Source organism: Rhineura floridana, chromosome 3, assembly GCF_030035675.1.
Source record: "Rhineura floridana isolate rRhiFlo1 chromosome 3, rRhiFlo1.hap2, whole genome shotgun sequence".
NCBI lineage: Eukaryota > Metazoa > Chordata > Lepidosauria > Squamata > Rhineuridae > Rhineura > Rhineura floridana.
The window spans coordinates 132,107,670-132,134,307 of NC_084482.1; the positions used below are offsets into that span (position 1 = coordinate 132,107,670).

The 26,638-nt window shown below is 42.9% G+C and overlaps 1 protein-coding gene across 7 annotated transcripts in view; it reads right to left on the minus strand.

Annotated features, from left to right (window-relative positions):
* Positions 1-5,324: 5,324 nt before the first annotated feature.
* Positions 5,325-26,638, minus strand: part of GLYCTK (glycerate kinase) — a 34,316-nt gene continuing 13,002 nt past the window's right edge. For 2 of the 7 annotated variants that reach the window (XM_061617946.1, XM_061617951.1), the window contains exons 2-6: positions 19,291-19,452; positions 18,752-19,154; positions 17,649-17,800; positions 10,928-11,103; positions 5,325-8,252 (exon numbers count right to left, since the gene is read on the minus strand). In XM_061617946.1, the coding sequence (XP_061473930.1) occupies positions 7,347-8,252; positions 10,928-11,103; positions 17,649-17,800; positions 18,752-19,128 (1,611 nt within the window). In that variant the 5' untranslated portion in view covers positions 19,129-19,154; positions 19,291-19,452 and the 3' untranslated portion in view covers positions 5,325-7,346. Of the gene's footprint in view, positions 8,253-10,927; positions 11,104-17,648; positions 17,801-18,751; positions 19,155-19,290; positions 19,453-20,418; positions 20,592-20,628; positions 20,668-21,098; positions 21,293-23,279; positions 23,311-25,632; positions 25,665-26,638 lie in introns of those variants that run through there. The other 5 variants (XM_061617949.1, XM_061617947.1, XM_061617952.1 and 2 more) reach the window with 5 other exon arrangements.

A 26,638-nucleotide genomic window follows, 5' to 3' on the forward strand; every position in this document is an offset into this window, starting at 1 on the left:
TTTTTTAAAAGCCTGGCTGATTTTTAATTAATTTAAAAAACATTGGAATCAATGATAAGCACGGGCATGCTCAGTAAGAACCAACAGTGCTCTAAAAGCCAGACTCACAGCTGTTTGGCTCGGCTAATAAGGGGGCCACACCCATGCCAGCCATGTAAACAGTCATGGCTTCCCCCAAAGAATCCTGGGAAGTATAGTCTGTGAAGGGTGCTGAGAGTTGTTAGGAGATGCCCTATTCCCCTGACAGAGCTCCAGTGGCCAGAGTGGTTTAACAGTCAGCCCTTTTTCTGGGGATTGTAGCTCTGTGAGGGAAAGACATCTTCTAGCAACTCTCAGCAACCTTCACTTACTACACTTCCCAGGATTTTTGGGGGGAAGCCATGACTGTCTAAAGTGAAATACAGGTCTAGTGTGGATCTGGCCAGTGACAGCTTTGGATGGGAGACTACATGTGTCTGCTGTTGTAGAGCAAACCCTGAAAAACAATGATAGTGTTTCACAATGTTTTCCTTTTGGAAAAGAGAGGGGCTTCCCCTCTGCCCAGTGCACACCCACCCAATCTCCTCCCCTCCATGTCCCCTTCCTTCCTACCCCTACCCTTCCTCTCCTTCTCTCCCCCTCCCCCAGGTCAGTTTCACATATCCTAAGCATGATTGTATAGGAGTAAATCCCACTGAAGTCAGAAAGCATGCCAATGATTAGACCTGTTTCTCCTCCCCCTCCCCTGCAACACTTGCAATCAGCCCAAATAACAGAAAGACATGTGCTGTGCTGATCTTGTTTTAGCAAGGAGGAAGCAACAATATTAAAACAGTTGATACAGTTCAGATATTCACTTTAAATATGTTTGATTTACTTTGCAATTTTAGTGATGTTTCCTATAGTAAATCATTTTCTTTTGCTTCTGTTTCTGTGAAAATGTGAAGTACAGCAACATTTTGCACAATTTACATTAAAAAACTCCAAAAACAATTGTGGAATAATGGCACTGACTATTCTACAGAATAGTCTCCAATGGACATGAAGAGTGCCTCAATTTGAACAAGATAAAACAGTGAGAGGTGAAGTATATTCTAGAAGATGTCTAGATGTGCTCTATGTTTTTAATTGACCATGCCTACCCTTCCTTAAGTGGAGTGGTTTACGCATAGCAGGCTGAACACATGCATCTTTGACAGGCCAAGTTTGTTTTTTCCAACAGCTAGATTCATTGCTTAAGTAGCAACATATTGTAATCAGTCTGATTTTACACCAAACTGCAGTTTCAGATTCAACTGTTAATGCACCCGAAATAGAACATAGCATCCAGTTTGAAACAGAAAAGGTTGTCTTCACAATCATATGACTTTGACCAATAAAAAAAAATAAACTTGACACAGATTTCTAGGATAGATAATGAGAAATATAATTTTCTAGGTTAGATTCTCTGTAGAAACAGTAGTAACACAGAAAAGAAGAACACCAACATACAAACAAAAATATAATTTTCCATCTTTGGAGATGGCAGGTGTTGCTTCCACTCACCGTATGCTCAGAGGCACGTTACCAAATTCTGTCAAGCTACACAGGAAGTGGATTGGACTGTGAAAGACCAACCCATATTGTGTTTGCATTTTTACAAATTTGTCGGGCGGTACAGTATCTCAGAGAGGAGTTCAGGTCTCCTGCTCCCCTGGTGCATTCACTATAGCTGCCCAATTCCCCTGCTTTTTAAAATTTGATAGAAATGGCTATAGGTACATTCTTAAAACACAAGGTGTTTTTTTTTTGCCTATTAGTGAATATTGATACCATCTTCCAAATCTTCACAAAGTTGCAGACAATGAAGGAGGTGTCGAATAATCTTTACAATATCAATATTTAGGTATGGTGAAAAGCTGACTTCTTTCATTTATAAATAATGGGCCTTGGATTCCCACCCATGCACCCAATGTCTGAAGTCCTATGATGCCTGACATCTTACTCCCATTGAATTTTATATTGTTACTAGTATTTACCACTATAATCACCCTAATTTGCTTCTATGACACATGGATACAATGTTTGAATGTTCCTGACTTCACAAATCATAAACATTTAAAATGCATATTAATAGCATAGAGGCAGAGGTCTGGTTGTTCTTGCTGGAGTCAATATGGCAGAAGAGTCTTGCAGAGAAACCCAAAAGAGGATAGGAGAGCTCAAAATGGAAGAACTGCCCAGCCCAAGCTATCCTGGACCTACACCAGCAGGGTGGAGCAGTGTGTGCATGGGTTGCATTTCTGCTCCCCTCTGCTTTTTGCCAGTCTTTTCTTGGATACTCTTTTTGGGGGAGAAGAGGGGATTGGTCCCAGTGTGAGTGCCCTAGGGCTGGTATACTTTTTCTCCTGCCCTGGGCATGTATCAGGGGAATGGGAGGGCTTTGGATTCAAAGCTTCCCCCAATCCACTCCCAGAATGCCCCTTTCTGCCCTCTACCACAGCACTGGTGGCAGAAGAGAAGCAGCAGCAGACCCTTCCATGACAGCTGGGAGGATTTATTTATTTATTTATATATTTAGTTTAATTTATATACCGCCCTAAGCCCGAAGGCTCTCTGGGCGGTGTACAAAAAGATAAAAACAAGCACAATATATAAATACAATAAATACAATAAATCAAAAAACAAAACAAACAATAACGAACCAAACAACATCCAAAATACGGAAATGCTGTTTAAAATACACTTTAAAATGCCTGGGAGTATAAAAAGGTTTTCACCTGGCGCCGAAAAGATAGTAGCGTCGGTGCCAGGCGCACCTCATCAGGGAGACTGTTCCACAGTTCGGGGGCCACCACTGAAAAGGCCCTGGTTCTAGTCATCACCCTCCGAGCCTCTCGATGGGATGGTACTCGGAGGAGGGCCTTAGATGTTGAGCGTAGTGTACGGGTAGGTTCATATTGGGAGAGGCGTTCCACCAGGTATTGCGGTCCCATGCCGTGTAGGGCTTTATAGGTCAAAACCAGCACTTTGAATCTAGCCCGGAAACAAATAGGAAGCCAGTGCAGACGGGCCAGAACAGGTGTTATATGAGCGGACCTTCTGGTCCGCGTCAACAATCTGGCCGCTGCATTCTGGACTAGCTGTAGTTTCCGAACAGTCTTCAAGGGCAGCCCCACGTAGAGCGCGTTGCAGTAGTCCAATCTAGAGGTTACCAGAGCATGAACAACTGAAGCGAGGTCGTCACTGTCCAGATAGGGACGTAGCTGGGCTACCAATCGAAGATGGTAAAAAGCATTCCGTGCCACCGAGGCCACCTGGGCCTCAAGAGACAGGGAAGGATCGAAAAGAACTCCCAAGCTACGAACCTGTTCCTTCAAGGGGAGTGTAACCCCATCAAGAACAGGATGAACATCCTCCATCTGAGCAGAGAAGGCACTCACCAACAGCGGCTCAGTCTTGTCTGGATTGAGCTTCAGTCTGTTAGCTCCCATCCAGTCCATTATCGCGGTCAGGCAACGGTTCAGCACGTTAACAGCCTCACCTGAGGAGGATGAAAAGGAGAAATAGAGCTGCGTGTCATCAGCGTACTGATGACAACACACCCCAAAACTCCTGATGACCGCACCCAGCGGCTTCATGTAGATTTTGAAAAGCATGGGGGACAGTACCGATCCCTGTGGGACTCCACAATGGAGAGTCCAGGGCATCGAGCAATGTTCCCCAAGCACTACCTTCTGGTGTCGACCCACCAAGTAGGAGCAGAGCCACTGCCAAGCAGTACCCCCAACTCCCAACTCCGTGAGTCTTCCCAGAAGGATACCATGATCGATGGTATCAAACGCCGCTGAGAGATCAAGGAGAATCAACAGAGTCACACTCCCCCTGTCCCTCTCCCGACAAAGGTCATCGTACAGGGCGACCAAGGCTGTTTCAGTGCCAAAACCAGGCCTAAAACCGGATTGAAATGGATCAAGATAATCAGTGTCATCCAAGAGCCCCTGGAGCTGGCCGGCAACCACCCGTTCCAGTACCTTGCCCAAGAACAGAACATTCGCCACAGGTCTATAGTTGTTCAGGTTATCTGGGTCCAAAGAGGATTTCTTCAGGAGCGGTCTCACTACCGCCTCTTTTAGGCAGTCAGGGACCACTCCCTCTCTCAAAGAGGCGTTTATTATCTCCTTGGCCCCGCCGGCGGTTCCGGTCCTGCCAGCTTTCACCAGCCAAGAGGGGCAAGGGTCCAGAACAGATGTGGTCGCCCGCACCAGTCCAAGGATCTTGTCAACATCCTCAAGCTGTACAGACTGAAACTCATCTAATAAATAAGGACAAGACCGCATTCTGGATGCTTCGTTGGAACTCACTGTCATAACATTGGAGTCTAAGTCCCGGCGAATGCATGCGATCTTATCCTGGAAGTGCCTCGCGAACTCATCACAGCGGGCTACAGATGAATCCATAATATCCCAAGGGCCAGAATGTAAAAGCCCTCGTACAATTTTAAAGAGCTCCGCCAGGCGGGAGAGAGATGCCTTAATTGTGGCAGCAAAATATCTCTTTTTTGCTGCCCTCACCGCTACTATATACCGCTTAGAAGAAGCACTTACCAAAGCATAATTGCATTCGTCAGGAGTTCGCCTCCATCTGCACTCAAGCCTTCTCCTCTCTTGCTTCATCACTCTCAGCTCCACGGTATACCATGGAGCTGTATGAGCTCTACATAGGAGGGGGCGCATGGGAGCGATCGTGTCAACCGCCCGGGTCAGCTCCGTATTCCACAATCCAACCAGGGCTTCGACAGGAGCACCAGTCTTCTCAGTCGGAAAATCCCCCAGAGCCCTTTGGAAACCCTCAGGATCCATTAGTCTCCGGGGGCGGACCAATTTAATAGGTCCCCCACCCTTGCAGAGGGAAAGGGTCGCTGTGAGCCTAAACTTCAGCAAGCGGTGATCTGTCCATGACAATGGGGTAGATGACAAATCCCCAACCGCCAGATCACCATCTCCATGCCCAGTGGCGAAGATCAAATCAAGAGTATGTCCCGACACATGCGTTGGGCCGGTAACAACCTCAGACAGCCCCATGGTTGTCATGGAGGCCATGAAGTCCTGAGCCGCCCCAGATAAAGCAGTCTCGGCATGGAGTACCAAAAGTCTAGGGGACTGCAACAGTACCTCCGAGACTACCTCTGTCAGCTCAGTTAGGGAATTTGTTGGGCAGCAAATGCCGATGATCCTGCCCTTCCAGGGACCACTGGGTTCCTATCTGTGTAGACACAGAAGCCAAGAAAGCCAATGTCTTGAATTATTATTATTATTTATTAAATTTCTATACCGCCCGACTAGCATAGCTCTCTGGGCGGTGAACAAGAAAGCAAACAGGTATATACAATAAAATCCAATAACATCGAATGAAAAATACAAAAAATAAAAAATCTAAAAACAATTACAGCAGGTTTTAAAATTAAATTAAATTAAAAGCCTTGGAAAAGAGGAAGGTTTTAACTTGGCGCCGAAAGGAAAACAATGTCGGCGCCAAGCGCACCTCATCAGGGAGACTGTTCCACAATTCGGGGGCCACCACTGAGAATGCCCTAGTTCTTGTTACCACCCTCCGAGCTTCTCTATGAGTCGGAGCTCGGAGGAGGGCCTTCGATGAAGAACGCAGTGTCCGGGCAGGTTCGTATTGGGAGACGCGTTCCAACAGGTATTGTGGTCCCACGCCGTATAAGGCTTTATAGGTCAAAACCAGCACTTTGAATCTGGCCCGGAAGCAAATTGGAAGCCAGTGCAGGCGAGCCAGAACGGGTGTTATGTGTTCGGACCGTTTGGTCCTCGTTATCAATCTGGCCTCCGCGTTTTGCACCAGCTATAGCTTCCGGACTGTCTTCAGAGGCAGCCCTACGTAGAGCGCATTGCAGTAATCCAATCGCGAGGTTACCAGAGCATGTACAACTGATGTGAGGTCCTCCCCACTCAGATAGGGACGTAGCTGGGCTACCAACCGAAGATGGTAAAATGCATTCCGTGCCACCGAGGCTACTTGAGCCTCCAGTGACAGGGAAGGATCTAAAAAAACTCCCAGACTACGAACCTGGTCCTTTAGGGGGAGTGTAACCCCGTCCAGGACAGGGTATATATCCACCACCTGATCAGAGAAACCCCGCACCAACAGCATCTCAGTCTTGTCTGGATTGAGCCTCAGTTTGTTAGCTCTCATCCAGTCCATTATCGCGGCCAGGCAACGGTTCAGCACATTGACAGCCTCACCTGAAGAAGATGAAAAGGAGAAGTAGAGTTGCGTGTCATCAGCATACTGATGACAACGCACTCCAAAACTCCTGAATGAGCATACGTAGTTACAGACATCACATTGGAATGAGTCAAGAATCAAAGCAAAGGCTCATGTTTGGCTGTTAAGACTTAACTCCTTCAGGTGAGTTCTGAATTTATGCATATGCGGAAGTAGGCTGCTGTCTGCTTGCAAAGGCTCATGTGACAATAAATGTTGTGTCTACAGCAACATAGATTATCTTGCTGTTAGATGAATCCAGTGGCCTAGTTCACATGCCACATTAAACCAGTTCATATAAACTATGTTTTAATGTGAATAAGCAGTGTGATTGTGCATACTGCTCCAAAGTTCCCGATTTGCTGCTCTCCTGCACTTTCTGATGCCATGCTGGAGAGGAAACAAGACAATCTGACTTGTCATTATGTCTCAACCCAGGCTTGTGATTTGTTTCTCCCAAACAAACCACAAGTAGTAAGCCAAGAAAAAAGCATAAGGCTGGGTGATGTGAGAACCAGGTCAATGACTACAATGCAATGTTAATGTATCAAAACAATTCTTACCAACAAAATCCCCAGTTGCTATATTATCTGAATCAACACTCAACATGCTGCTAAATGTCATGAGTTGTTCTGGTTGGATGTTCCGTCCTTGTATAATTTCACAGCACCTTCAATATAACTATTTTTTGTATCTCCTGGACCTTTATTACGTTTATTTTTGTACTTGTGTCTCTTTGTTGTATTAGTATTTCCCATGTATCTTTACAGGATCTTAAATGTATCTGCCATTCATTTTATTATTTTATTTAAGCATTTATACTCTTATGAAAATCAATTACAAATGTAAAAATATGTTACCAAAAATTATTTTATGTGAGTAGGACTTAAACAGGGAGGTACTAAGCCTTGATACCCAGGATGCTTGGGCACTGGCTATCCTTGCCTTGGGAAAATTGTATGTCCAACTGTAACCTTCAGCAATGTCCTTGATATTGACAACCTGAAGAGCAATGCTCTCTATTTTATGCGGCCTAGAACTGCCCATCGTTTGATGCTCTTCCTTTGCGTTAAAGAATCTGAATGTTTAGTGCATCACTAACCACTTCTGGCTCTGATTAAAACAGCATGAATGTCCATGACATTTGTGCCTGTTAGGCCTGTAATCAAAAGGTGACGCCTGCTTTGAAACTGGGTGAAGAATGTGTATGAATCATTATTACGTAAAAATGTTTCTATGCTGAAACCTTCCCGCTCGGCCTCAGCCACCATCTCCTGGCTACAGAAGGCTCCAGCGGCCTCTGTTGGCCCATCTTGTCCATCAGTTCCACCACTCAGGAATACAACTTCATATTTCTCAAGGAAGCTGCCACCTTCAGTGGACTTGGTTTTGTGAAGCTCCATGGCCACTCGCAGAACCAGTTCTTGGTTTCTTCCACCCTTCCCATTTCCTTGAAGCTGCACAGTGGTTTCTCCTCCAGCCAGAAGGCAAACAGGTCTTTCCACTTGGAATTCTTGCAAAGTTTTTAAAGTCTCCATACAGCTCAAGCCTGGGATTGCCAGCTGTGCTTCCAAGTTGAAGAGTGCTGCTTTTACCTTGTCTTTTAAAGGGTCAATTCCAGAAACTCTTGTGACGCTCAAGCAAATGAGCTGAATCAACAGGCTGTAGAGATGGGCAACAGTGCTGACTTCCCCACACACAGCATCACTCAGAACCATAGTTAAGTAACCCAGATTCTCAGCCTGGCTTTTCGCTTCCTCTAAAGCTAATCTGTTAGAGCCAATGACAACATTGAAGACATGGGAATAGTCTTTGGGAGTGGCACACCCTGTGACAGAGCCAGAGAGCACTGACTGCACAGACTCCGGCAAGGTGTTCAGCATATCATATTTAGCTAGTATCTGAAAACAGTCCTGGGTACTGTGAGAACTGGCAACAGTAGGGCCACTTGCAATAATGTCCAATGGATCTCCAATGACATCAGAGAGGATGAGACTTAATACCTAGAAGAAGCGAAGGCAGTGGATAAATGCTACTCATTAACAGTCAGCTGTGTCTACCCTGAATTTGCGTCTTAATGGCAACTGAGGGTAAGTTCATCCATGCATGCTGATCGCTCAGTGACTGCAGATCAAGTAATGGCGTGCATAGGTGAAAAAAAGTTGCCAGAGGTCAAAGACATCACAGGGTGCTTCATATTCCCTCACACCACTTCAGGAACAACTGGTTTCAAAGAAGGCACTTCATATGCTCATCTCTAAATCAAAGAGACTAGTCTTAACCAAGCTAGAAAGAAAGCACTATTGATCTCAATGGGATTTAATCCTACACATAGGATTATGGCTGCAGCATTTAATAGATTCATGAGTGCTTGTAGAAACTGCAGATAGCAAAGACCATTTTAAACAAAGGCATTTTCCTTTTTTCTCTAATAGGTGGGACTCCTTCTAAGATGGTGCCTGCCACAACATGTGTGCATTGTCTAAAAATAAAGTATACTTCAGAGCTGTATGTAAATTAAAGCAACCAATTCAGCGTTTTTTCAAACTGTGGTCTGTGGCATTGTTTCAGTTGGGCCATGCTGTCCCAGGACATCTCCCCCTGCCTCCCAGAAAGCTGGGGAACCTATGAAGTTGCCTTATACATTGGTCCATCTTGCTCAGTACTTCTACACTGTCTGGCAGCAGTTCTCTAGGGTTTCAGACAGGATCTCTCCCAGCTCTACCTGGAAGTACTGGGGATTGAGCAGATGCTCTACCACTGAGCTACACCTTTTCCCCTAACGCATGTATGATCCACTCTGAGATCCCCATTCTCCAGGAGAAAACCAGTGTTCTAGCAGACACATTCACCTGGGTTCTAGCCAGGTTCCTGGGCCTCAGTATTGGGAATGGAGAGTGTACCTTTGGTTATACCTAGTGCTTCTCTGTGGCTGCACATTTTAGAGGAACATAGGAAGCTGCCTTATACTGAGTCAAACCATTGGCCTATCTAGCTCAGTATTTTCTATCCTGAATATCAGTGATTCTCCAGGGTTTCAAACATGGGCATTCTCAAGCTCTACCCAGAGACACCAGGGATCGAACCTGGCACCTTCTATATGCAAAGATGCTCTGTTAGTGCGCTACAGTCCTTTGGCTGAAGCCAAAGGCAATAGTTACTGAATACCACTGCTGCCGATGGAAGACATGTTAATAGTATTTAGCATCAAGGAATATGCTGCTCCATGAATCAACTGTGGCAGAAGCAACATCACAACAGCAGAGGGTGATGGAAAAGAGCATGATGAAGAGGAGGAAGTGAGGAGATCACCGAGAAAACGAGTTGAAGGTAAAAAGGGAGAAGGGGTTATAGGTATATAAAAATATTCTCTGTCCAGGTTCTAAGACAACTGTACATCCTATGTACATAAAATGGCTACATCATTCACATTCATTTGTGTCACATGTTTTCTGCAAACATAGGAGTGACCTAGCCATGTCTTTAAATATTGCATATCTACTGCAGAAAACACTAGTGTAACACTGGTGCTTACACAGCAATTGTGTTTGCCACTCCTGGAGTCACTTTCAACCTCTTTCTCACTGCTCAGACAAAATTGGTTCCTGCCCTTCACATTTCTTTGAGAAATGGCTCATTTTTCCTAGTCCATGATAAAAATAAGTCTGTAAGATTTTTGGTGTTGTTAAATGTACATTCAGGTATATGTAAAGAGAAAACTTTTTTTAAGTATTCTCCCCTTCCCCCAAACCAACTACACATATTATTTACCCAATTTGCATAATCTATTACAACTGAATAAATCAAGATTGATGACTGCATACTTTGGGATTTTTAGCAGAAAATTGCAGTTCCCCTGCTAAGGTGATCTGTTCAGTAAAGAGACCTTATTCTTTCTCTATTGCTTTTCTTTTTGAAAAAAGCAATTTCTGGTTATGGGTGGAAAGATGCAAAAATATCTGGTAATGGCTTCAGAACTAAAGAAGGGTCTCACCAAGGTAGGTCTTCTTCTGATTTACAGGGGGGCACGCTTTAGTTCAGGGGAGTGTTGGACAACATCTCCCATCATTCCTGACCATTGACCAGGCTGACTGCAGCTAGGTGACAGTCTGGCAACATCTGGAGGGCACTATGTTGGCTCCCTAATACCCTATTGGCCTCCCATTTCCCCACCAATCCCCTTGCCCACCAATCCCATTCCCTCCAAGCCCTCTTACAGCCTCACCCCAGGGCGGGGGGGGAGGGGGAAGAAAGGAAGGTTGGGAAAGAAAAGAAAAACAGCCACATTTTGCAAAGATTTGACATCAGATTGTTGTTGTTACATAGTTCATTCTGAGTGTGCAATTTGGGGTTTATCCCTACAAGTGCAATCTGGAAGTATAAGATCTCTCAACAGCGCTAAAAAGATTCTGGTAACCTTTCAGGACAGTAACTATCAGTGCCCTCCGTTCCTCGGCTGCCTATGACTACCTACAATCTTCTCTTCAGCTGAGCCAACTGGTTTTGTACTCGCTGACAATGATGAGTTAAAAAAAGAAAAGGAAGCCCAGTCCAGCCCTCCTGCACTTCAGTCTACTGTATTTCCATTCCACCCACATTTGACTAGAGTTAAAAATGGTGTTACTTTCAAAATGTTCCCAGAATCATTGGGCAAAGCCAGACAGCATCTCATACCCACCTGGGCAGGATAGGCAGCCTGTGCTAACCCCCCACCTTTTAACAAGGAGAGTGCCTTTCGGATGGTGTTCAGCTCTTGAATGGTAGCTCCTTTCGAAGCAAGCATCTTGGTGATGGTTTCCTTCTCTTTAAGGGTGACTGGAGGGATGGGAGCAGGTAAAAGTGCTGACCCGCCTCCTAAAATGCAGAACTTCACAGTTAGTACGTTTTAATACAGCAGGGTTCCTTCTCACAATCACAGACACACTAGTCCTGTACAGGCAAGATAGCTAAGGGAAGCATTTTGCAGCCAGCTTTTTCCTTTCTCTCTTCCCTTGCCGTTGCACTGGAAGCACATTTTGGCCTAAATTTTTCACCAGCCACATGCATCGTTTATTGGAATGACAACTGGGAGTGCTTTTAATACCAAGGGGTTAAAACGCAGATTCACATACAAACTCCCTCTGAATGCATTAGTCTTTCTTCTCAAAACTTACATCACTGACTCATCAACAGTGACTCAGTACAGTCCTAGGCCTGTCAAAGCACAATGTAGTAACACAGGCAGCTAATGGAGAATCGATAGAAGTCAGGACAAGCACATTGTTCTTTAGTTTATATTTGAATGTCAGACAATTGGCTTTGTTATATGGAAGGCAGTTTTGGAAATGGCGGTGGCACCAATATAGTCCAAAGGACAGAAGGATCACCATAGTGAATCATAATTTACAGAAATCTGAAGAAAGATGGTCCAGGAGGAATGTGAGTGTGCAGAAAAATCAGAGAAAGTAAATGAGAAACAAAATTGCTGGATAAATTCAAGGATAAGAAATAGATAGAAGTTGAAAATGAATGAAGAATGAAAAAGGAGGGAGATATAGTAATCCTGATATAAAAAAGAAAGGAAATGAGAAGAAAAGAGAAGGGGAAAAGGTGATGATACAGGTCATTGTGAAGAGGAGCCTTTCAATGAGACAAAGGAAAACCTTCAGCCAAAACACATTGGAAAGAAATCTATAACTCTAGAAAAAGATAGGTGCTTCTTTGGATAGCTTTGCCCACTATTTACCTGAATCATAGAATAGTAGAGTAGGAAGTGGCCTACAAGGCCATCGAGTCCAACCCCCTGCTCAGTGCAGAAATCCAAATCAAAGCATTCCCAACAGATGGCTGTCCAGCTGCCTCTTGAATGCCTCCAGGGTCAGAGAGCCCACTACCTCTCTAGGCAATTGGTTCCATTGTTGTATGGCTCTAACAGTTAGGAAGTTTTCCCCGATGTCCAGTCTACTGCTGTTCAGTCACATGGGCAAAAAGTGTGTGATGAGGGGGAACAAGAAGTGGACTACTATAAGGGTCCAGATGCAATGCAAAAGGATTTGTGAGGAAACAGAGTCCTGGTTAATTTTCTAGTGGAGGGAATGGCTCCAGAAAGGATGAGATCTATTTAAGAGACAAACAGAAGGCTGCAACAGTGTCATAAACAAACAAGTTTTGCATTTGGATTTTGGTCTTTTTTGATGACGAAATGCTACTTTAATGAAGCTGAATTCTAGGGAAGGACTGGGCTTTGCCTAATTGCAGAGAGCAAACGTCTTTGAGGGAAATGGTATGCTGAAGTAATGGTGAGAACATTACAAACATATTGGTAGAAAGGATGGCAAGAGTTTCCACATCTCCAGTTTCTTTTCTAGCCATCAGCAACACACATTTCCTCTGCTGCCACTTTCCACTGCTGTCCCTGTAGATCAGGTTTAGCTAACCTGTGGCACTTCCATATGTTGTTGGACTCCAACTTCCATCATCCCTAGTCACAGGCCATGCTAGTTGGCTTGACATCACCAGCTTCATATAGTATCAGATTAGGATTGGGAAGACCCAGGTTCAAATCCCAGCTCAGCTATGACATTTGTTGGGTGACCTTGGGCCAGTCACTCCTTCAATCTGACCTGTTGCAGGGATAAATATGAGTGGGGAAGAATCATGCATGTTGCCCTGAGCTTCTTGGATGAAAGGAAGAATAAAAATGTATTAAATCAAACAAGCAAACCTGCAAGCTACCGTTCTATTCACATCCCACTAGTTAGGAGGGGAGAGGTGCTCTATATAGATGTGGTTGCATGTTATTATTCCTTCCCCTTGCTTCTCTTTCAAGCCATACCAAACAAGGTTTGGGATGGATTCAGAAAAGACTTAAGAAAAGAAATAAAGGCATAGAAGAAGAATTTAGGACAAGGCTGTCAAATGTAAAGCCTAGGGGCTTTATTAGAGTTGTTGTGGTCTTCAGTATGGCTTGCGGCATTCCTACCACATTTCACACAAATTATTCATCCAAGACTCCAGGGCTAGCAAGCAACACTCTTACCAGGGCTAGTTGCTGTTACTGCATGGGCTTAGTATCAGCCTCTCCCACTGCTGCCGCTAAATTAGCAGCTCAGATGTCAAAACATATAGGAGAGTACAGTGCATGGACATGAAGCAAAACTGATAACAGATTGTAGTTAGCTGGCATATTCAGCGAAGAAGGGCAGGTGCAGAATAAGAAGCAGTGGCCCCCAGAGAAATCTGCAAAGAAGTAGTCTATAACACCAGGGATATTTAGACTGGCAGGGTGGTGGTGGAGAGTGGCAGGGTGGTGGAGAGTTGCAGGGTGCTAAAGTCTGGTTAGGGGAATTTTGACTGAGGACACTACTTGTAAAGAGATTTTGATATGCAGGACGGGACAGGTAGCACACTGGTACTAGATGGCAAAGGGTATTTTAGAAGTTAACCACTAGACCTGCTATTCCCCATGTATTAAAATGGGTGACTTTTCAGTGAAAAATTATAGTTATGGCTCCTGGGAATCTGCTGGGTAAAGAATTCTGTCCTCTAATCTGTTTCAATTTGCCACCTCTGACCTACAGAAACAGCAGCATGCAAGGAGAAAGCAAGAGAAAGTAACACTAACATATATGCAGCAGTCTTCATTGTTTTATTGACTTCATTCATAATGAACAGCACCAGACTATACAAAATATGGAAATGAAGTGAACTGCAGCTAAAAGCTTCTGGCAAGTGATCCAAGTGGTGGAAAAGGGAGGGTAAACAAAGGAAAGAAAAATAGCGCAAGCACCAGGCATCCTTGCAACCTGAGTGACAGGTGTGTGATCACAACTAACAGGATGACCATGGAGAGATACGATCAGGTGGATTGTGGAAAGAGTAGAGGGCAACCTTGTACCAGAGTCAGCACAGAAGCTACCATTAAATGATAAATGCTCTGAGGTTTGAGACACAGCATACGGAAAATACAACAAACCAGAAAAAAAAAACAAGTAAGTAGGCATGGCATTTTGTCAATCACTAGCAATCCAGTCAAGAGTAGCCAGAGAAAGAGGGTTCTTTCAGAAGCGAGTTTCTGAAACAGGTTCCCAAGAGGAAGAACTGTCTACAGCAAGCTTTAAGGGTCTAGAAATCTTGTTAAGATAAAAGTAGGCAAAGGGCAAGGAGATTCCCATCAAACTAGTCTTTCATTCAGGTAAATAATGCCGTAGAATTCTCTGCCCAGTACGGCAGATTAGTTGTACACCGTGAAGCTAAGAGATGAAGCTGCCAGGGGACTTACGGTGGACTCAGATGGACAACTAAGAATTCATTGTACCCAAGGAACACCTCTCTGCAACTTGACTATGGCAACACTGAGATATGGGAAATGTGTACATAAGCACACACAAGGGATGTGCTAGCATTCTGCCTAATTCGGATCTGGTACTGAAATTTCCATTAATTTTTTATTTATTTTATTTTATTATACTTTTATACCGCTCCATAGCCGAAGCTCTCTGGGCGGTTTACAGTAACTAAAAACATTAAAACAAATACAATTTAAAACAGATCTTATAAAAAAAATTAAAACACAATTTAAAAATTTAAACAGTATCAAACACATGCTAAATGTGCTTATTCTTTATAATTGTGGATTGGACTTTTTATGTGGTGATTTTCTGTGGCTATTTTGAAAATGGATTCCCCCCAATTTGCCTCTGAAGTATCTATATTAAAAATGATAAATTTATCAATATTTTCTTTCATTTGACAGTTCCTTTCAAAATATCAATATTTCCTTTAAAATTATTGATATTTCCTTTTAAAATATTGCTTTTAATAACAATATTTTTTGCCAGTGGAAAAACCGGACTGGTAAAAGCAGTGACTAGCAGACAAAGAACAAACTCAAATTGATACTGGCCTGTTAGGTTGACAGAATGCTTTTGAACCGGCACAGGCCGACAGACCCCCATCCCTGGCACCCACATGTATGTATTATCCATGATAAGGATCAGTGAATGTTTCTTCACATGAGCAGCATGAATATTTTAGAGCAGCCTTTCCCAACCTTTGGGTCCCCAGAGGTTGTTGGCCAATGGTCAGGAATGATGGGAATTGTAGTCCAGCAACATCTGGGGACCCAAAAGCTGGGAAAGGCTGCTTTAGAGACCACCTTCTCCCTCCGCAAGTTCCATAACAATTGCTTTGGTCCAGCTTCCACATATTGAAATAATACCAGTTAGGGCACCCAGGCAGGCATTCTTAGCTGCTGCCTCCCAGAACTGGAATTTCTTCTTCCTGCAGGCCCAGAAAAATCTGAGCTAGTACATTTACTGAAATGTATTTAAACACACTTTCTCTGTGTTAAGGAAATATTGGAGAAAGATGTGTGGATACCTATGGTTTGGTAATTTTTATATTGCTAAGTTTAAAAAGTTACCTCCTCCAACCCAAATTAATAGCATGTGATAGATAACAATGCTTAAAATAAATAATTTAACTACACTATTATCAAGCATGTAGAGTTCTACCAATTTAGCTGAAATATATTCTGAATGACATGTACATATGTTGCCTCTTGTTCTACCCTTCTTTTGCCCCTGCTACAACCCATCTGTATTAAATACCAGCTTTGCATAATGACACATCTGGCATCCTTAATGGTGGCAGACACAGTTGGCTTAGGTTTATTGGGTGTTATTCCACGCTAGTCCTACTCAGAGCAGATCCACTGAAATTAATAAACATGAGTAACTTATGTTCATTAATTTCAGTGAATCTACTCTGAGTAGGATTTAGTTGTTATCTACTTATATATCGCTTTCACTACAAAAATTCCCAAAGTGATTTCCGAGGGTAAAAATACAATAATAAAATACATAAACATATTAAAAATATAGTTAGAATTTTAAAAAATCCAAACATTGGTGCTGTACCAATGCTTGGGAAAACAAAAAAAATCTTTCCCAGGCACCAAGCTGGTGACAAGTGGACTTCACTGGGGTGACCAATAGACAGAGAGCTTCATGGAGCTGAACTACACCCCACCAGCACAACCTCCTGGAGCTGACTGTCCAAGTAGCTTCCCCTACTCCCAACCCAGACAGCATCCCCAAAAGAGTACCATAGTCAATGGTGTTGAAAGCTGCTGGGAGATAAAGGAGAATCAACAGGGACAAGCTCCCCCCCTCCAACATAGATCGTCATACAGGGCAACCAAGGTGGTCTCAGTGTCAAAACAGCCTGAACCCCAACTGAAATGGATATAAAAAACCAATCTCATCCAAGTAACTTCAAGATATGGCTGCAATACCAGCACAACTTCCTAGACCAGCTTCCATCCACAGGGCAGCAATACAAGTTGTGGGTGCAGCAGTCCAATAATCCATATAATATTGAAAAGCTACAGGCATTCTGCTCTGACTTCAACTGAGACCTCTGTCAAAAGATCAGTTTCATCAGTGCATACCAAAAAGGAAAAAAATCCCATTCATTTGCTTCTCAACCCATTCAGTGCAGATTGAAGATAAGTTTCTTTAGCCCTGCTCTATGCATACACATGTTCTGCTCTTGCCCCCCATCCATAGCACTTTGGAATGGCATTGTTTTTACATTTTCTGATTTTGGACTGCCACCTCCTGGAGAAACCATACTATGCTACTTCAATATACATGCAAGTGTTCTGAGAAACAAAAGGTAGTGTATTGCGAGACTTAGGAAACTGCAATACAAGAAGAGAAATCTAATTCAGAGATTAATTACCAAGTGAGACCCACAGATTTCAAATTGCTTTTCAAAAAAGGAGAGGCAAGAAGACTGAACCAGAGAGAAAAAGAGATAAAACAACTGACAAATATTGCTTGGCAAAATCTACTGCAGAAAACTGATTTAAAATGTTTGATGCAGAGACTTTACACTAAGTATTAGCATTCCACATTAGATTTTTATTCCCCCAGCAAGCATCTCAAAATTGCCATGATTCCCAAAATGCAGCTCTTCTCAAGATGGAGAAACCGAGAACAGATGGCAGACAGGACTACCTGGGCCAACAGTGACACCATTTCCAAAGCAAGCAGGCAGAGAGGAGAGGAAAAAGCTTCCTTCAGAGGCCAGGCCTCTGTGATCACCCTGATGCCAGAAGAGCACATTCAAACACACATGCTGTGAAGCTGTCACCAGTGTAGGAATCATGTTGAGGAACAACTCTGAACCGCTTTACGCTCCAGCTCTGCTTTCTTTGCAACAGCAACTTGACCTAGTTTGCCAGGCAAGTTTAAGGAGTGGCTTCTTCCCTTCACAAGTGGGAGGAAACATGAATCAGATGAGAAAAAGGGAAAGAAGGATGATAAGAGAGCAAAGAAAAGAAGAGAAAACAGGATCCCTCAGTAAAGCCCAGGCCCCTGTTCTGGGATCATAAGAAGATCCTAAGGTGTTACCTGAGATCAGCACCAGGAGAAGGTCCTCTGCCATCAGGCACTTGGCCAGATTCCGGATAGCGCTGGCTGCCTTCATAGCTGCTCTGTCAGGAAGGTTGTGCTTAGCTCCTTCCATGACTTGGATGCGGCTCTGGGGCTTCAGCAAAATCACCCTTCAGGGTTTTTTTTTTTTAAAAAAAGGTTAACAGGATATCTTCTGAACCACACTTGGCTTACCATTAAACACACATACAAATGAAGACTCACAGGGCAGTAGTGCAATACCCCCCCCAACTGCTTCATGAAATCCAATTATTTTTTATAGATCTGTACTCTGTTGCCAATAAACTGACAGTTGTTCAGTTCTGGGGTCAGATGTAGTCATATCTCTCAAGACCTGCTAGTTACTTATGGAAGTACGGTTTGATTCCAGCTGAACAACCAGGATTACTAAAACCAGAACAAAAACATTATCACCATACCCAAGACACATGTGAATACAACAAACACACACTGTTATTCTGACACAACAATCCATTCTACAGGGACCAATAATTACAGAGGATTTCAGCTAAATTTTGCTGATGTCTTGGATCTATCAGAGATCACTGTGTTTTCCCTAAGGGATGCTGTACTCCAGGAACTCTTAAGCAGTAAAATTGTAACATGTTCAAAAACCCTTAAACAGGAAAACAAGGCAGGAGTTGAAAGTGGTTGTCCACAACTGACTGTAAGAAACAAGCCCCTAGAACGTTTTTGACTTGGAAACTTCCAGCTTGGGATTTCTCTCCAAGGGATTTAACACAAGCCAAATGGCAGCATAGAGTTTTTGTTTGTTCTCTGCTGGCATTGAGTAAGGGGTAAAAGGACTCTATAGGCCTGGGTTTAGATGGCAGATATTTTTGGCAGAAAAGTTAAGCCCAGCTTCTGTAGACACAATCAAGAGTGAGACTGAAGTTATGTAAAATCCATAAGGGGACCCTTGAAGTTGCTCCCCTGGGCCTGGTTTTGTATTTAATCACCCTATAAGAGGGCCTTACTTCCTCATGCCATGTTCTGGGATTATCTTTTAAAATTAAGAGTGGACTGGAAATGTTCTAAATAAATAAACAAAAAGTAAATACCTCCTTCCTGTATGCTGCAGAGTTTCTTGGATGCCTTGAGGAACACTAATTATTCCCCGAGAGAGGTAATCCCCAAGGATGTCCTCTGCTGCAGCTGCCATTCCCAGAACGGCCTTCCCAAAGCCAACCAGATACAAGTTCCTCCTCAGTTCAAAAGGCTGACCATGCAACACAAGCCTGGGGCATCCACCCGGCTCTAGAACCAGGGCCCTCTTCAGCATGGGCCCTGGCAGGACTCTGGCAACAGCACTGCGAAAGAAATGAAGCCCATGTTCCTGGAGGGACATGCTGAGAGAAGATGCCTCACTGGTGGAGTGAGAAGTGGGCTGCCAGAAAGCTCTGCCAGCAACAGGCCAGCCCTTAAAGACAGAGACCATGGTCTGAGTTCACCTGCATAATTCTCCTGAAATATAGGAAAGGGGAAATTAATATTTCGAGCCACACTCAAAAATAAGTGGGTGAGACAGATTGGGGACATGTGGGCAGGTTTCTCTCCATTACCAGCCTACCCATGCCTGCAACCCAGACTGTCATCTTACCTCAGCCTCTACAAGCAGTGCTAGTCACTGCTCTGCTGGGAAAGTCCAGAGGTCTTCTTGTCCAGCCAATTTGATGGATCAAATGAGGAAGTGAATAATTTATGGAGCAGGGCTTGCTTTAAAATCATCTGGCTTCCATTAGGGAACTAGACACACCAGAAGCTGCAAGTTAAGCAAAAACAATTTTTAGAAAAGGATAGTAAGACAAACTGCTCCTCACCAAATGCAGAGGGGTATAGACCAATGCCAAGATTGTAACTAAGCAAGGCTGCAAAGCTAGTGCTCTGAGATATTAGGATTACAAAATAAGAAGCCCCAGTGACTTGCTAGGAGATGGAAAGAAGAGCTAGTTAGAAAGTGCAGTCATTGGGAAATAAAAGAACTTAATTGTTCCCACACAAATTTGATTTGCAGCTCAAGATCCTTGGTAGTGACATACCAGTTGCTGGGCGCAGCAGGTAGCTCAGCGGGGTCCATAACCCAAGAGTCACTCATGGCAATAAAGCAATGGAATCTTCCCAGTCACGTTAAAACAGGGGTGGGGAACCTGTGGCCCTGCAGGTATCGCTGGACTACAACTCCCATCATTCATGGTCATTGGTCATACCAGCAGAAGTTGATAAGGGTTGGGGTCCAACAACTTTTGGAGGATCACAGGTTTCCTATCCCTGCACTAAAATGGCTGCCTTTCAGCAGGAGATAGACTGTGCTTTACCTCCTCCCCCTTCCCTGAGTGTTAGAAATTCTGAAGGTAGCTTTGTAGCAGCTGTTTCCTTGCCAGGAGGGAACACTAGAGTTTTATATTGCTTTTGTAAATGAAGAGGTTGAACAGGTGGAAAGAAGACAGACCCTGCTAGCTGCTAAGCAACGGAAGCCCCCAAAGGCAACAAAAGCACCCTGTGGATGCGCCCCCCAAATGTTTCTGCAAATAAGCTCCAAAAACTTAGGGCTGATCCCCCCCCCCTCCAAAAAAAAATCTAAACTGCACATTGTTCTCTTCAGCAGCCTCCATCCTGCACTTCAGGTACCTTGCAATGTACCTTGACAGGGCAACAGTGCTGAGATATCATCAACAGGCTTATGGCACCCAATTTTGTCATTAGGCAATCCACCTGGCATAATATTCACCTGGCATAGCTTCTGGAATCTCAGGTTGCAGTTTAGGGAGAAGAGATTACATCCAATATGTCAGCTGAGCTGTGTCCTACAGACAGAGTATCTTGCCTGTGCCTCAGGTGCCTTTGTAACTGCAAAGACTGACAGTGGCAATGTGCTTTCTGTGAGCTGCCCTTGAAGACTGTTTGGAAATTCTAGCTAGGACAAAATGAAGCAGCTCACCTCTTGTACAAGTTGGGAGAAGTATGTTTAACCAGTGCAATGGCAACTGCAGTGACTACCTGTGCATTCCCAAGTTGCGTAGAGCATCTCAAACTTTCACACAGGGCCAAGGCCGTACAGGACTTTATACACTTTGACCTATAAAGCCCCACATAGTTTAGGCCCTTCAGAACTTAGACTCAGGGCTTGCCAATCCTCCAGATGTTGTTTGCACTCCAACTCCCATCAACCCCAGTCATCGTGGCCAATGGTTAGGAATGACTGGAGCTGCAGCCCAGCAATATCTGGAGGGTGCCACAATGCGTACCCCTGTCTTAGAGCCAGTGAAGAAGGTCTGGGAGCCTTCATTGGGGGGGGGAGGGGAAGGGGAAGGGGGGCAACACCCTTTCCAGAATAAACAAAGTACAAGAGGCAAAATCTCACAAGGTGCTGAAGGAAATAGCCCGCTTTATTTCCAAAAAGCAATGTACCTGGCCCTTTACCAAGTAACCTAAGCAGGGAGACAGGGACTCAGCCCTGAGGAGCTTTTACAATCCAACTTGCAACTGCGGAAGAGACTGCAGAAGAAGGGAAGGAAAAGGCAGAATGGGTGAGGCAAAAGTAATGGGATGAATGTGTGGAAGTACAGTTACGCCAGCTGAGGTTTTGTGATCATTTTGCTCCATGCAATGGGTCTGTGGGCTGTATTCGCTGTTTCAGTCTACAGTAGCTTTTTATACCAATTGTAGCTTTATGACATTTAGGAAGCTGTTTTGGTCTGGAAAAAGAAAAGCAGGCTATAAATAAGGGAAACCATCATCCCCTAGCAGACCAAGACAGAGCATGGCTTATAGCCAGACGGCTTCCTATGGGGAGGGCTCTCAGAGCAGCCGCCCCTCTCCCTGTTTCCATTACTATTTCCTCATAAGCATGAAGAAGAGCCACTGCAGCAACGCAGCACTGTATTTAAATTGCCTTGGAGCAATTTTGTCTTTTTGGCAATGACTATGGCCATGCCAGGCTGGGCCAAGCCACAAATAAAGTTTCCTTGTTCTCCTGTTTGTTCATTTTAAACTTCGAAGCCTTTATGTGGAAAGCAGTTCAGAAGCCCTCATTAATCTTTGCAAAGATCTGCTGAGAATTGCTTCTTCCATGACAGGATTGCTTGGGGATTGTGAAGGATTTAGATTAATCTCCTTTAAATGAAAACTTCATAAACTGCCATTAATGAATAATGGTCCTAATCTGCACATTAATTTGAGTAAAAATTTGAATAAATCATCATGATACGTTCTTCTCCTGAATGTTCCTGATGACTCTGCCTTCAGTTCCCAGTTTCCTTATTAAATCTACTGGAGGTGGTGAAGAGGATTTTCTAAATAATTATGAATCAACATAAAAGCATATACTAACCAAGAAGTTTCACTGTACCTACAATAATACATATATATAAAAAGAAACAAATACAAAATTCAGTAACAAAGAAGGATTTAGTCAATAATATCTCCAAAATCAGATTTTGGGCCACCTGTACAAACAAATCACTGGGGAAATATTATCTATATAATGAGATATCTTAGAACAGCCTCTCTTATCCTGGTGCCCCCCCAGATGTTATGGACTACAATTCTCATCATCCCCAGCAAGCATTGTCAATGGTTAAGGATGATGTAGACCAAAATATTGGAGGGCAGCAGGCTGGTGAAGGCTGCTGTATAATCATGTTTAGCCCTTGGCTCCTGCATGTAAAGTTCTGGACAGGCACTGACAATTCACCTACAAATAAGGAACCTGCCCTTTGACTCAAATGCCGTAAGAGTAAACCAGAGAAGCGGGAACTGTGGCACTCCAGATGTTGTTGTACTCCAACTTCTATAATCTATAGCCAGCATGGCCAATGGTGAGGGATGATGGGGATCGTAGTCCTGTGACATCTGGAGGATCATAGGTTCCCCATTGCTGCAGTAAATGCTAACAGTATGTTAGTAGAATTGTTATTAGGAAAATGCGTATATAGACTCCTAAATGGCCATCTTTCATACAAATGGCTATTTTTACCTTTTCAGGGCAAAGCTGAGGGTGCATTGACACAATATCTGACCAGATAATCTCTCTCTCTCTGTGACTCTTATCTGAACAGGCGATTTGGCTTCACTGAGGAGGAGTTTAGATGATGTGGTGTTTGATCTGTGACGGCTGTTCATGTGCTGGTTGTCACTCAAAGTTGCAATGATGTATAATACCCAAATTTACAAACGCATGTTTATCACATTACAGGATTTTTAGGTGTAGGTTTAAAACATGTGCCCTAACTATAAACCCTCCAAGAAATTACAGGCCCCCAAAAGCTGCCATCTGATGACATAAATATAGACTGTAGAATTAATGTGAGGCCATGAAATCAGCATAGTTGGGTGGGCTTATTTACAGGTTCACTTGAGGGCATCAGGACCCAGTGGATACACATTTTTCTTGCTAAAGCTGCAATCTGAGATTCCAGGAGGTGGAATGCTCCCCTTGGTGACACTGCCCCAGGGCTCAGTCACTTTCTCAGCCTCAGGCCCTAGTAATGTTACCAGATCTTCTCTACAAGCCATTCCTTGGCTAGCCCAGTCTTACTAGCCCGATTGCCCATTTTTCCCCTTTGAACCCCCCTCACCTGACTTGCCTACCTTCACAGAATTCTGATCCTGGCCTGCTTCTTGACCTGTGATCAGTCAGTCAATCTTTATTATGGTCATTGACCAAAAGTAGAGATATAAAAATATACCATTATACAAAGATAAAATTATGAGGCGCAGTACATGGGTATTAACATATTAATTCTCTAAAGTTAATAATTTCCTGATGGTAATAGCAGCAGCACAAAACTTAGCTACAATTTCAGTTATGTGAAACAAATGGTCCGAAAGGAGGTACTGAACATAGAAGGCTTCACTTCTTCCAGGTAAGTGGGTAATTAAGGGTTTAATTAATTGTCGTCTAGATTCATTATATTTGCAATGAAGTAAAACATGAGCTAATGTCTCTAGCGCACCTTCACCACAAGGACACTTTCTGTCAGAGTAAGGTGTCTTATTAAATCTGCCTTGCAAAATTGCAGAAGGTAAGCAATTTAATCTTGCCTTCATAAACGCCTTACGGTGTTTAGGTAAAGGTAGATTGGATATATATGACATAGGATATTGGGGGTTAGTATTATATATATGTTTTTTGACGAGCATCAGGTGTTGTTGAAGATCAATGTCTTTAATTCTTAAAAAAATGTGCTCTTTAGCTTTCATATAACCCATTGATGAGTTTATGGGGAGTGAAAAGCCGAGATTGGATAATTTATCCATGTTTGTCCTTTCCCATGAAGAATAAAATTTGTCTTATAGAATGTGGGGAGCCAAACCTATTGGGTTAAAGAGTAATTTAAGCCAGGTGTTTATTCTAAGTGACCATACTCGAGATTCTATAGAAGGAAGTCCCGCTTCCATTCTTAAAATGAAACTAGGAACACAGGTGGGAATTGCAAAGATGGCTCTAAGAAAAGAATTTTGAACCGCTTCCAACTGGGTAAGTTTCTCAACAGTTGAAACTTGAGAGCCATATAAGAGTTGAGGGATTATTTTCGCCTTAAAAACTTTTATGGCAGCTATGGGAATTTGACCTCCTTTGGTATAGTAGAAGGACAATAAGGCCTTCATGGTTCTTTTTGCATTAGTAACTGATTGTTTCATGTGGGAGGCCCATGAGCCAGAAGCTTGGAAAGTCAAACCTAGATATTTAAATACTCTAACTTGTTCGATTAAGTGATCGTTTATCCTCCAAATATGTTTTGGTTTTTTATTAGAAAAAATCATTATCTTAGTTTTATCATAGTTTATCACCAGAGATTCTTCCTGACAAAATGAAGTAAGGGCGGATAACAATCGTCGCAGACCTACCGGGGTTCGTGAAATTAGCACAATATCGTCAGCGTACAACAGTATCGGTCTAGAATAGGTCATTAGTTTTGGAGGATGTGATGGAATTGCTGTTAGCTTATCAATAATTGGATTTATATATAGATTAAATAGTAACGGAGCAAGAATACATCCTTGTTTGACCCCTTTGAAGGTAGGTATGGGATCAGTTAATTGACCTTTATTGTTGCATCTGACTCGAAGAAATGTATTATTATATAGTGCTCGAATAAGAGTCAGTAGGCGGATATCAATATTAAATTCAATAAGCTTTTTCCATAGTCTTTCTCTTAAGATGGAATCGAAAGCTGTTTTTAAATCGATAAATGCTGTATATAACGCACTCCTTGATTCGCTCTTATATTTATTAATAAAATATTGCAGGACTAATGCATGATCAATTGTTGAGCGTCCTGTCCGGAATCCCGCTTGCTCTGGAGCCAATATTTCATTTTGATCTATCCATAAAATTAGTTTATTATATAAATGGGCCGAATATAATTTGCAGACAATATTTAGAAGACTTATTGGTCTAAAATTGGCCAGTTCATGCAACGAGCCTTTTTTATGTATTGGTACGATAATTGCCATGCCCCAGTCACTGGGTATATGCATTGTCAAATCTATATGGGTAAATAAGGCTGCAATCAAATTTTTTTATACGAGAAGACAACTTGACCTGTGATCCTCATTTTGCTTTTCTGACTCCAACATCTCAGTTTATCTCCATTTGCTGGAAAGTTACCTCCCCCAGGCATATACAGTAAACAAGGGGATCAAGGAAACAGAGCAAGTCCCGTAAATGTCTCAAACTCAGGTGTAGCCTTTATATTTTGTTCCTGCTATTAGGGAAATAGAGAAAATGCCATGCTGGAACTGCTCACTCTGTTACTAAAATTATGTAGATTGGACAGTGGTAAGTTAGAATCTGAGATGACAAAGATTTCTCAGTTCATTGGTAATGAAGAGACGTCTAAATGAAAGGGAAGAAATGGCTGTCTTGACAATGTCTAAACTAAAACCTTGCTTGCTGAGGAGCTGAAGCCATCATTCCGGCATGGACACTTTTACTCACCTTATACATACATCTTGTTGAAATCATTCTTCCTAAAAAGAACAGCTGATCAAATCAGTAGCCACATCACATTATTGTCTTTTCACAGGTTTACCCTGAGTTACTCTTTGTGCAATAGACAAAATGTAAGACTTCTCATTAAGAATATTTAGATTGCAAATCCGGTATCCAGGTACCTAGACATAAGCCCCGTTTAACTCAATGGGGTTTACTTTTGAGTAGACATGTACAGGACTGCTCTGTCAAAATGCAATCTGGAAGCAAGGCTTTGACAACATTTCATTGTAAACCTACAAAGGGCAAACTCTACTTTTCATAAGTGTCTCAACATGCTACAAAGACTGCTTGTACAAATTTAACTGGTCCTAAGGCGCCTTAAAGATTAACAAAAATATACATGTGCTAAAGTGTCCTGAGGCTTAATTTGGTTTTGCTCCTACAAATGAATGGAACTTATCTTCAGTATTTTCTCATCATTATACAGCCATGAGTGGCTGTATACTATAGTCAGCATGGATTTTTCACATTTTGCCATGTTAAATTGAAGATACCCCCCATGCCATTCTGCTGCTTCCCATAAGATCATTGCAAACCAAAACCTTACAAAACTTATAGTCCTGAAACTTATAGTCAGAAACCCTTGCTTAACAACCCTCTAAGTTTTGATACAAAAACACTACAGAGAATTTTGAGTTCAAACTGTAAAACAAGAGAAAAAAATCCAGACCCCTGTTGGATTTTTTTCTCTCAGTGGTCTCATAATTTGTTGAAATAAATTAAAAATCAGCCATGTTCACAGAGTACCTGTAATACTATTACTGACCTTGCCCCATATTCTGACCTTCATCTTCTGCAGTTTAAATTTTTTTTTAAAAAAAATCCTGGCTGATTTTTAATTAATTTAAGAAATGTACCATTGGAGTCTATGATAGTGCAGGCATGCTCAATAAGAACCAACTGTCAGTGTTCTAAAAGCCAGACTAACATCTGCATGGTTTGGCTAATC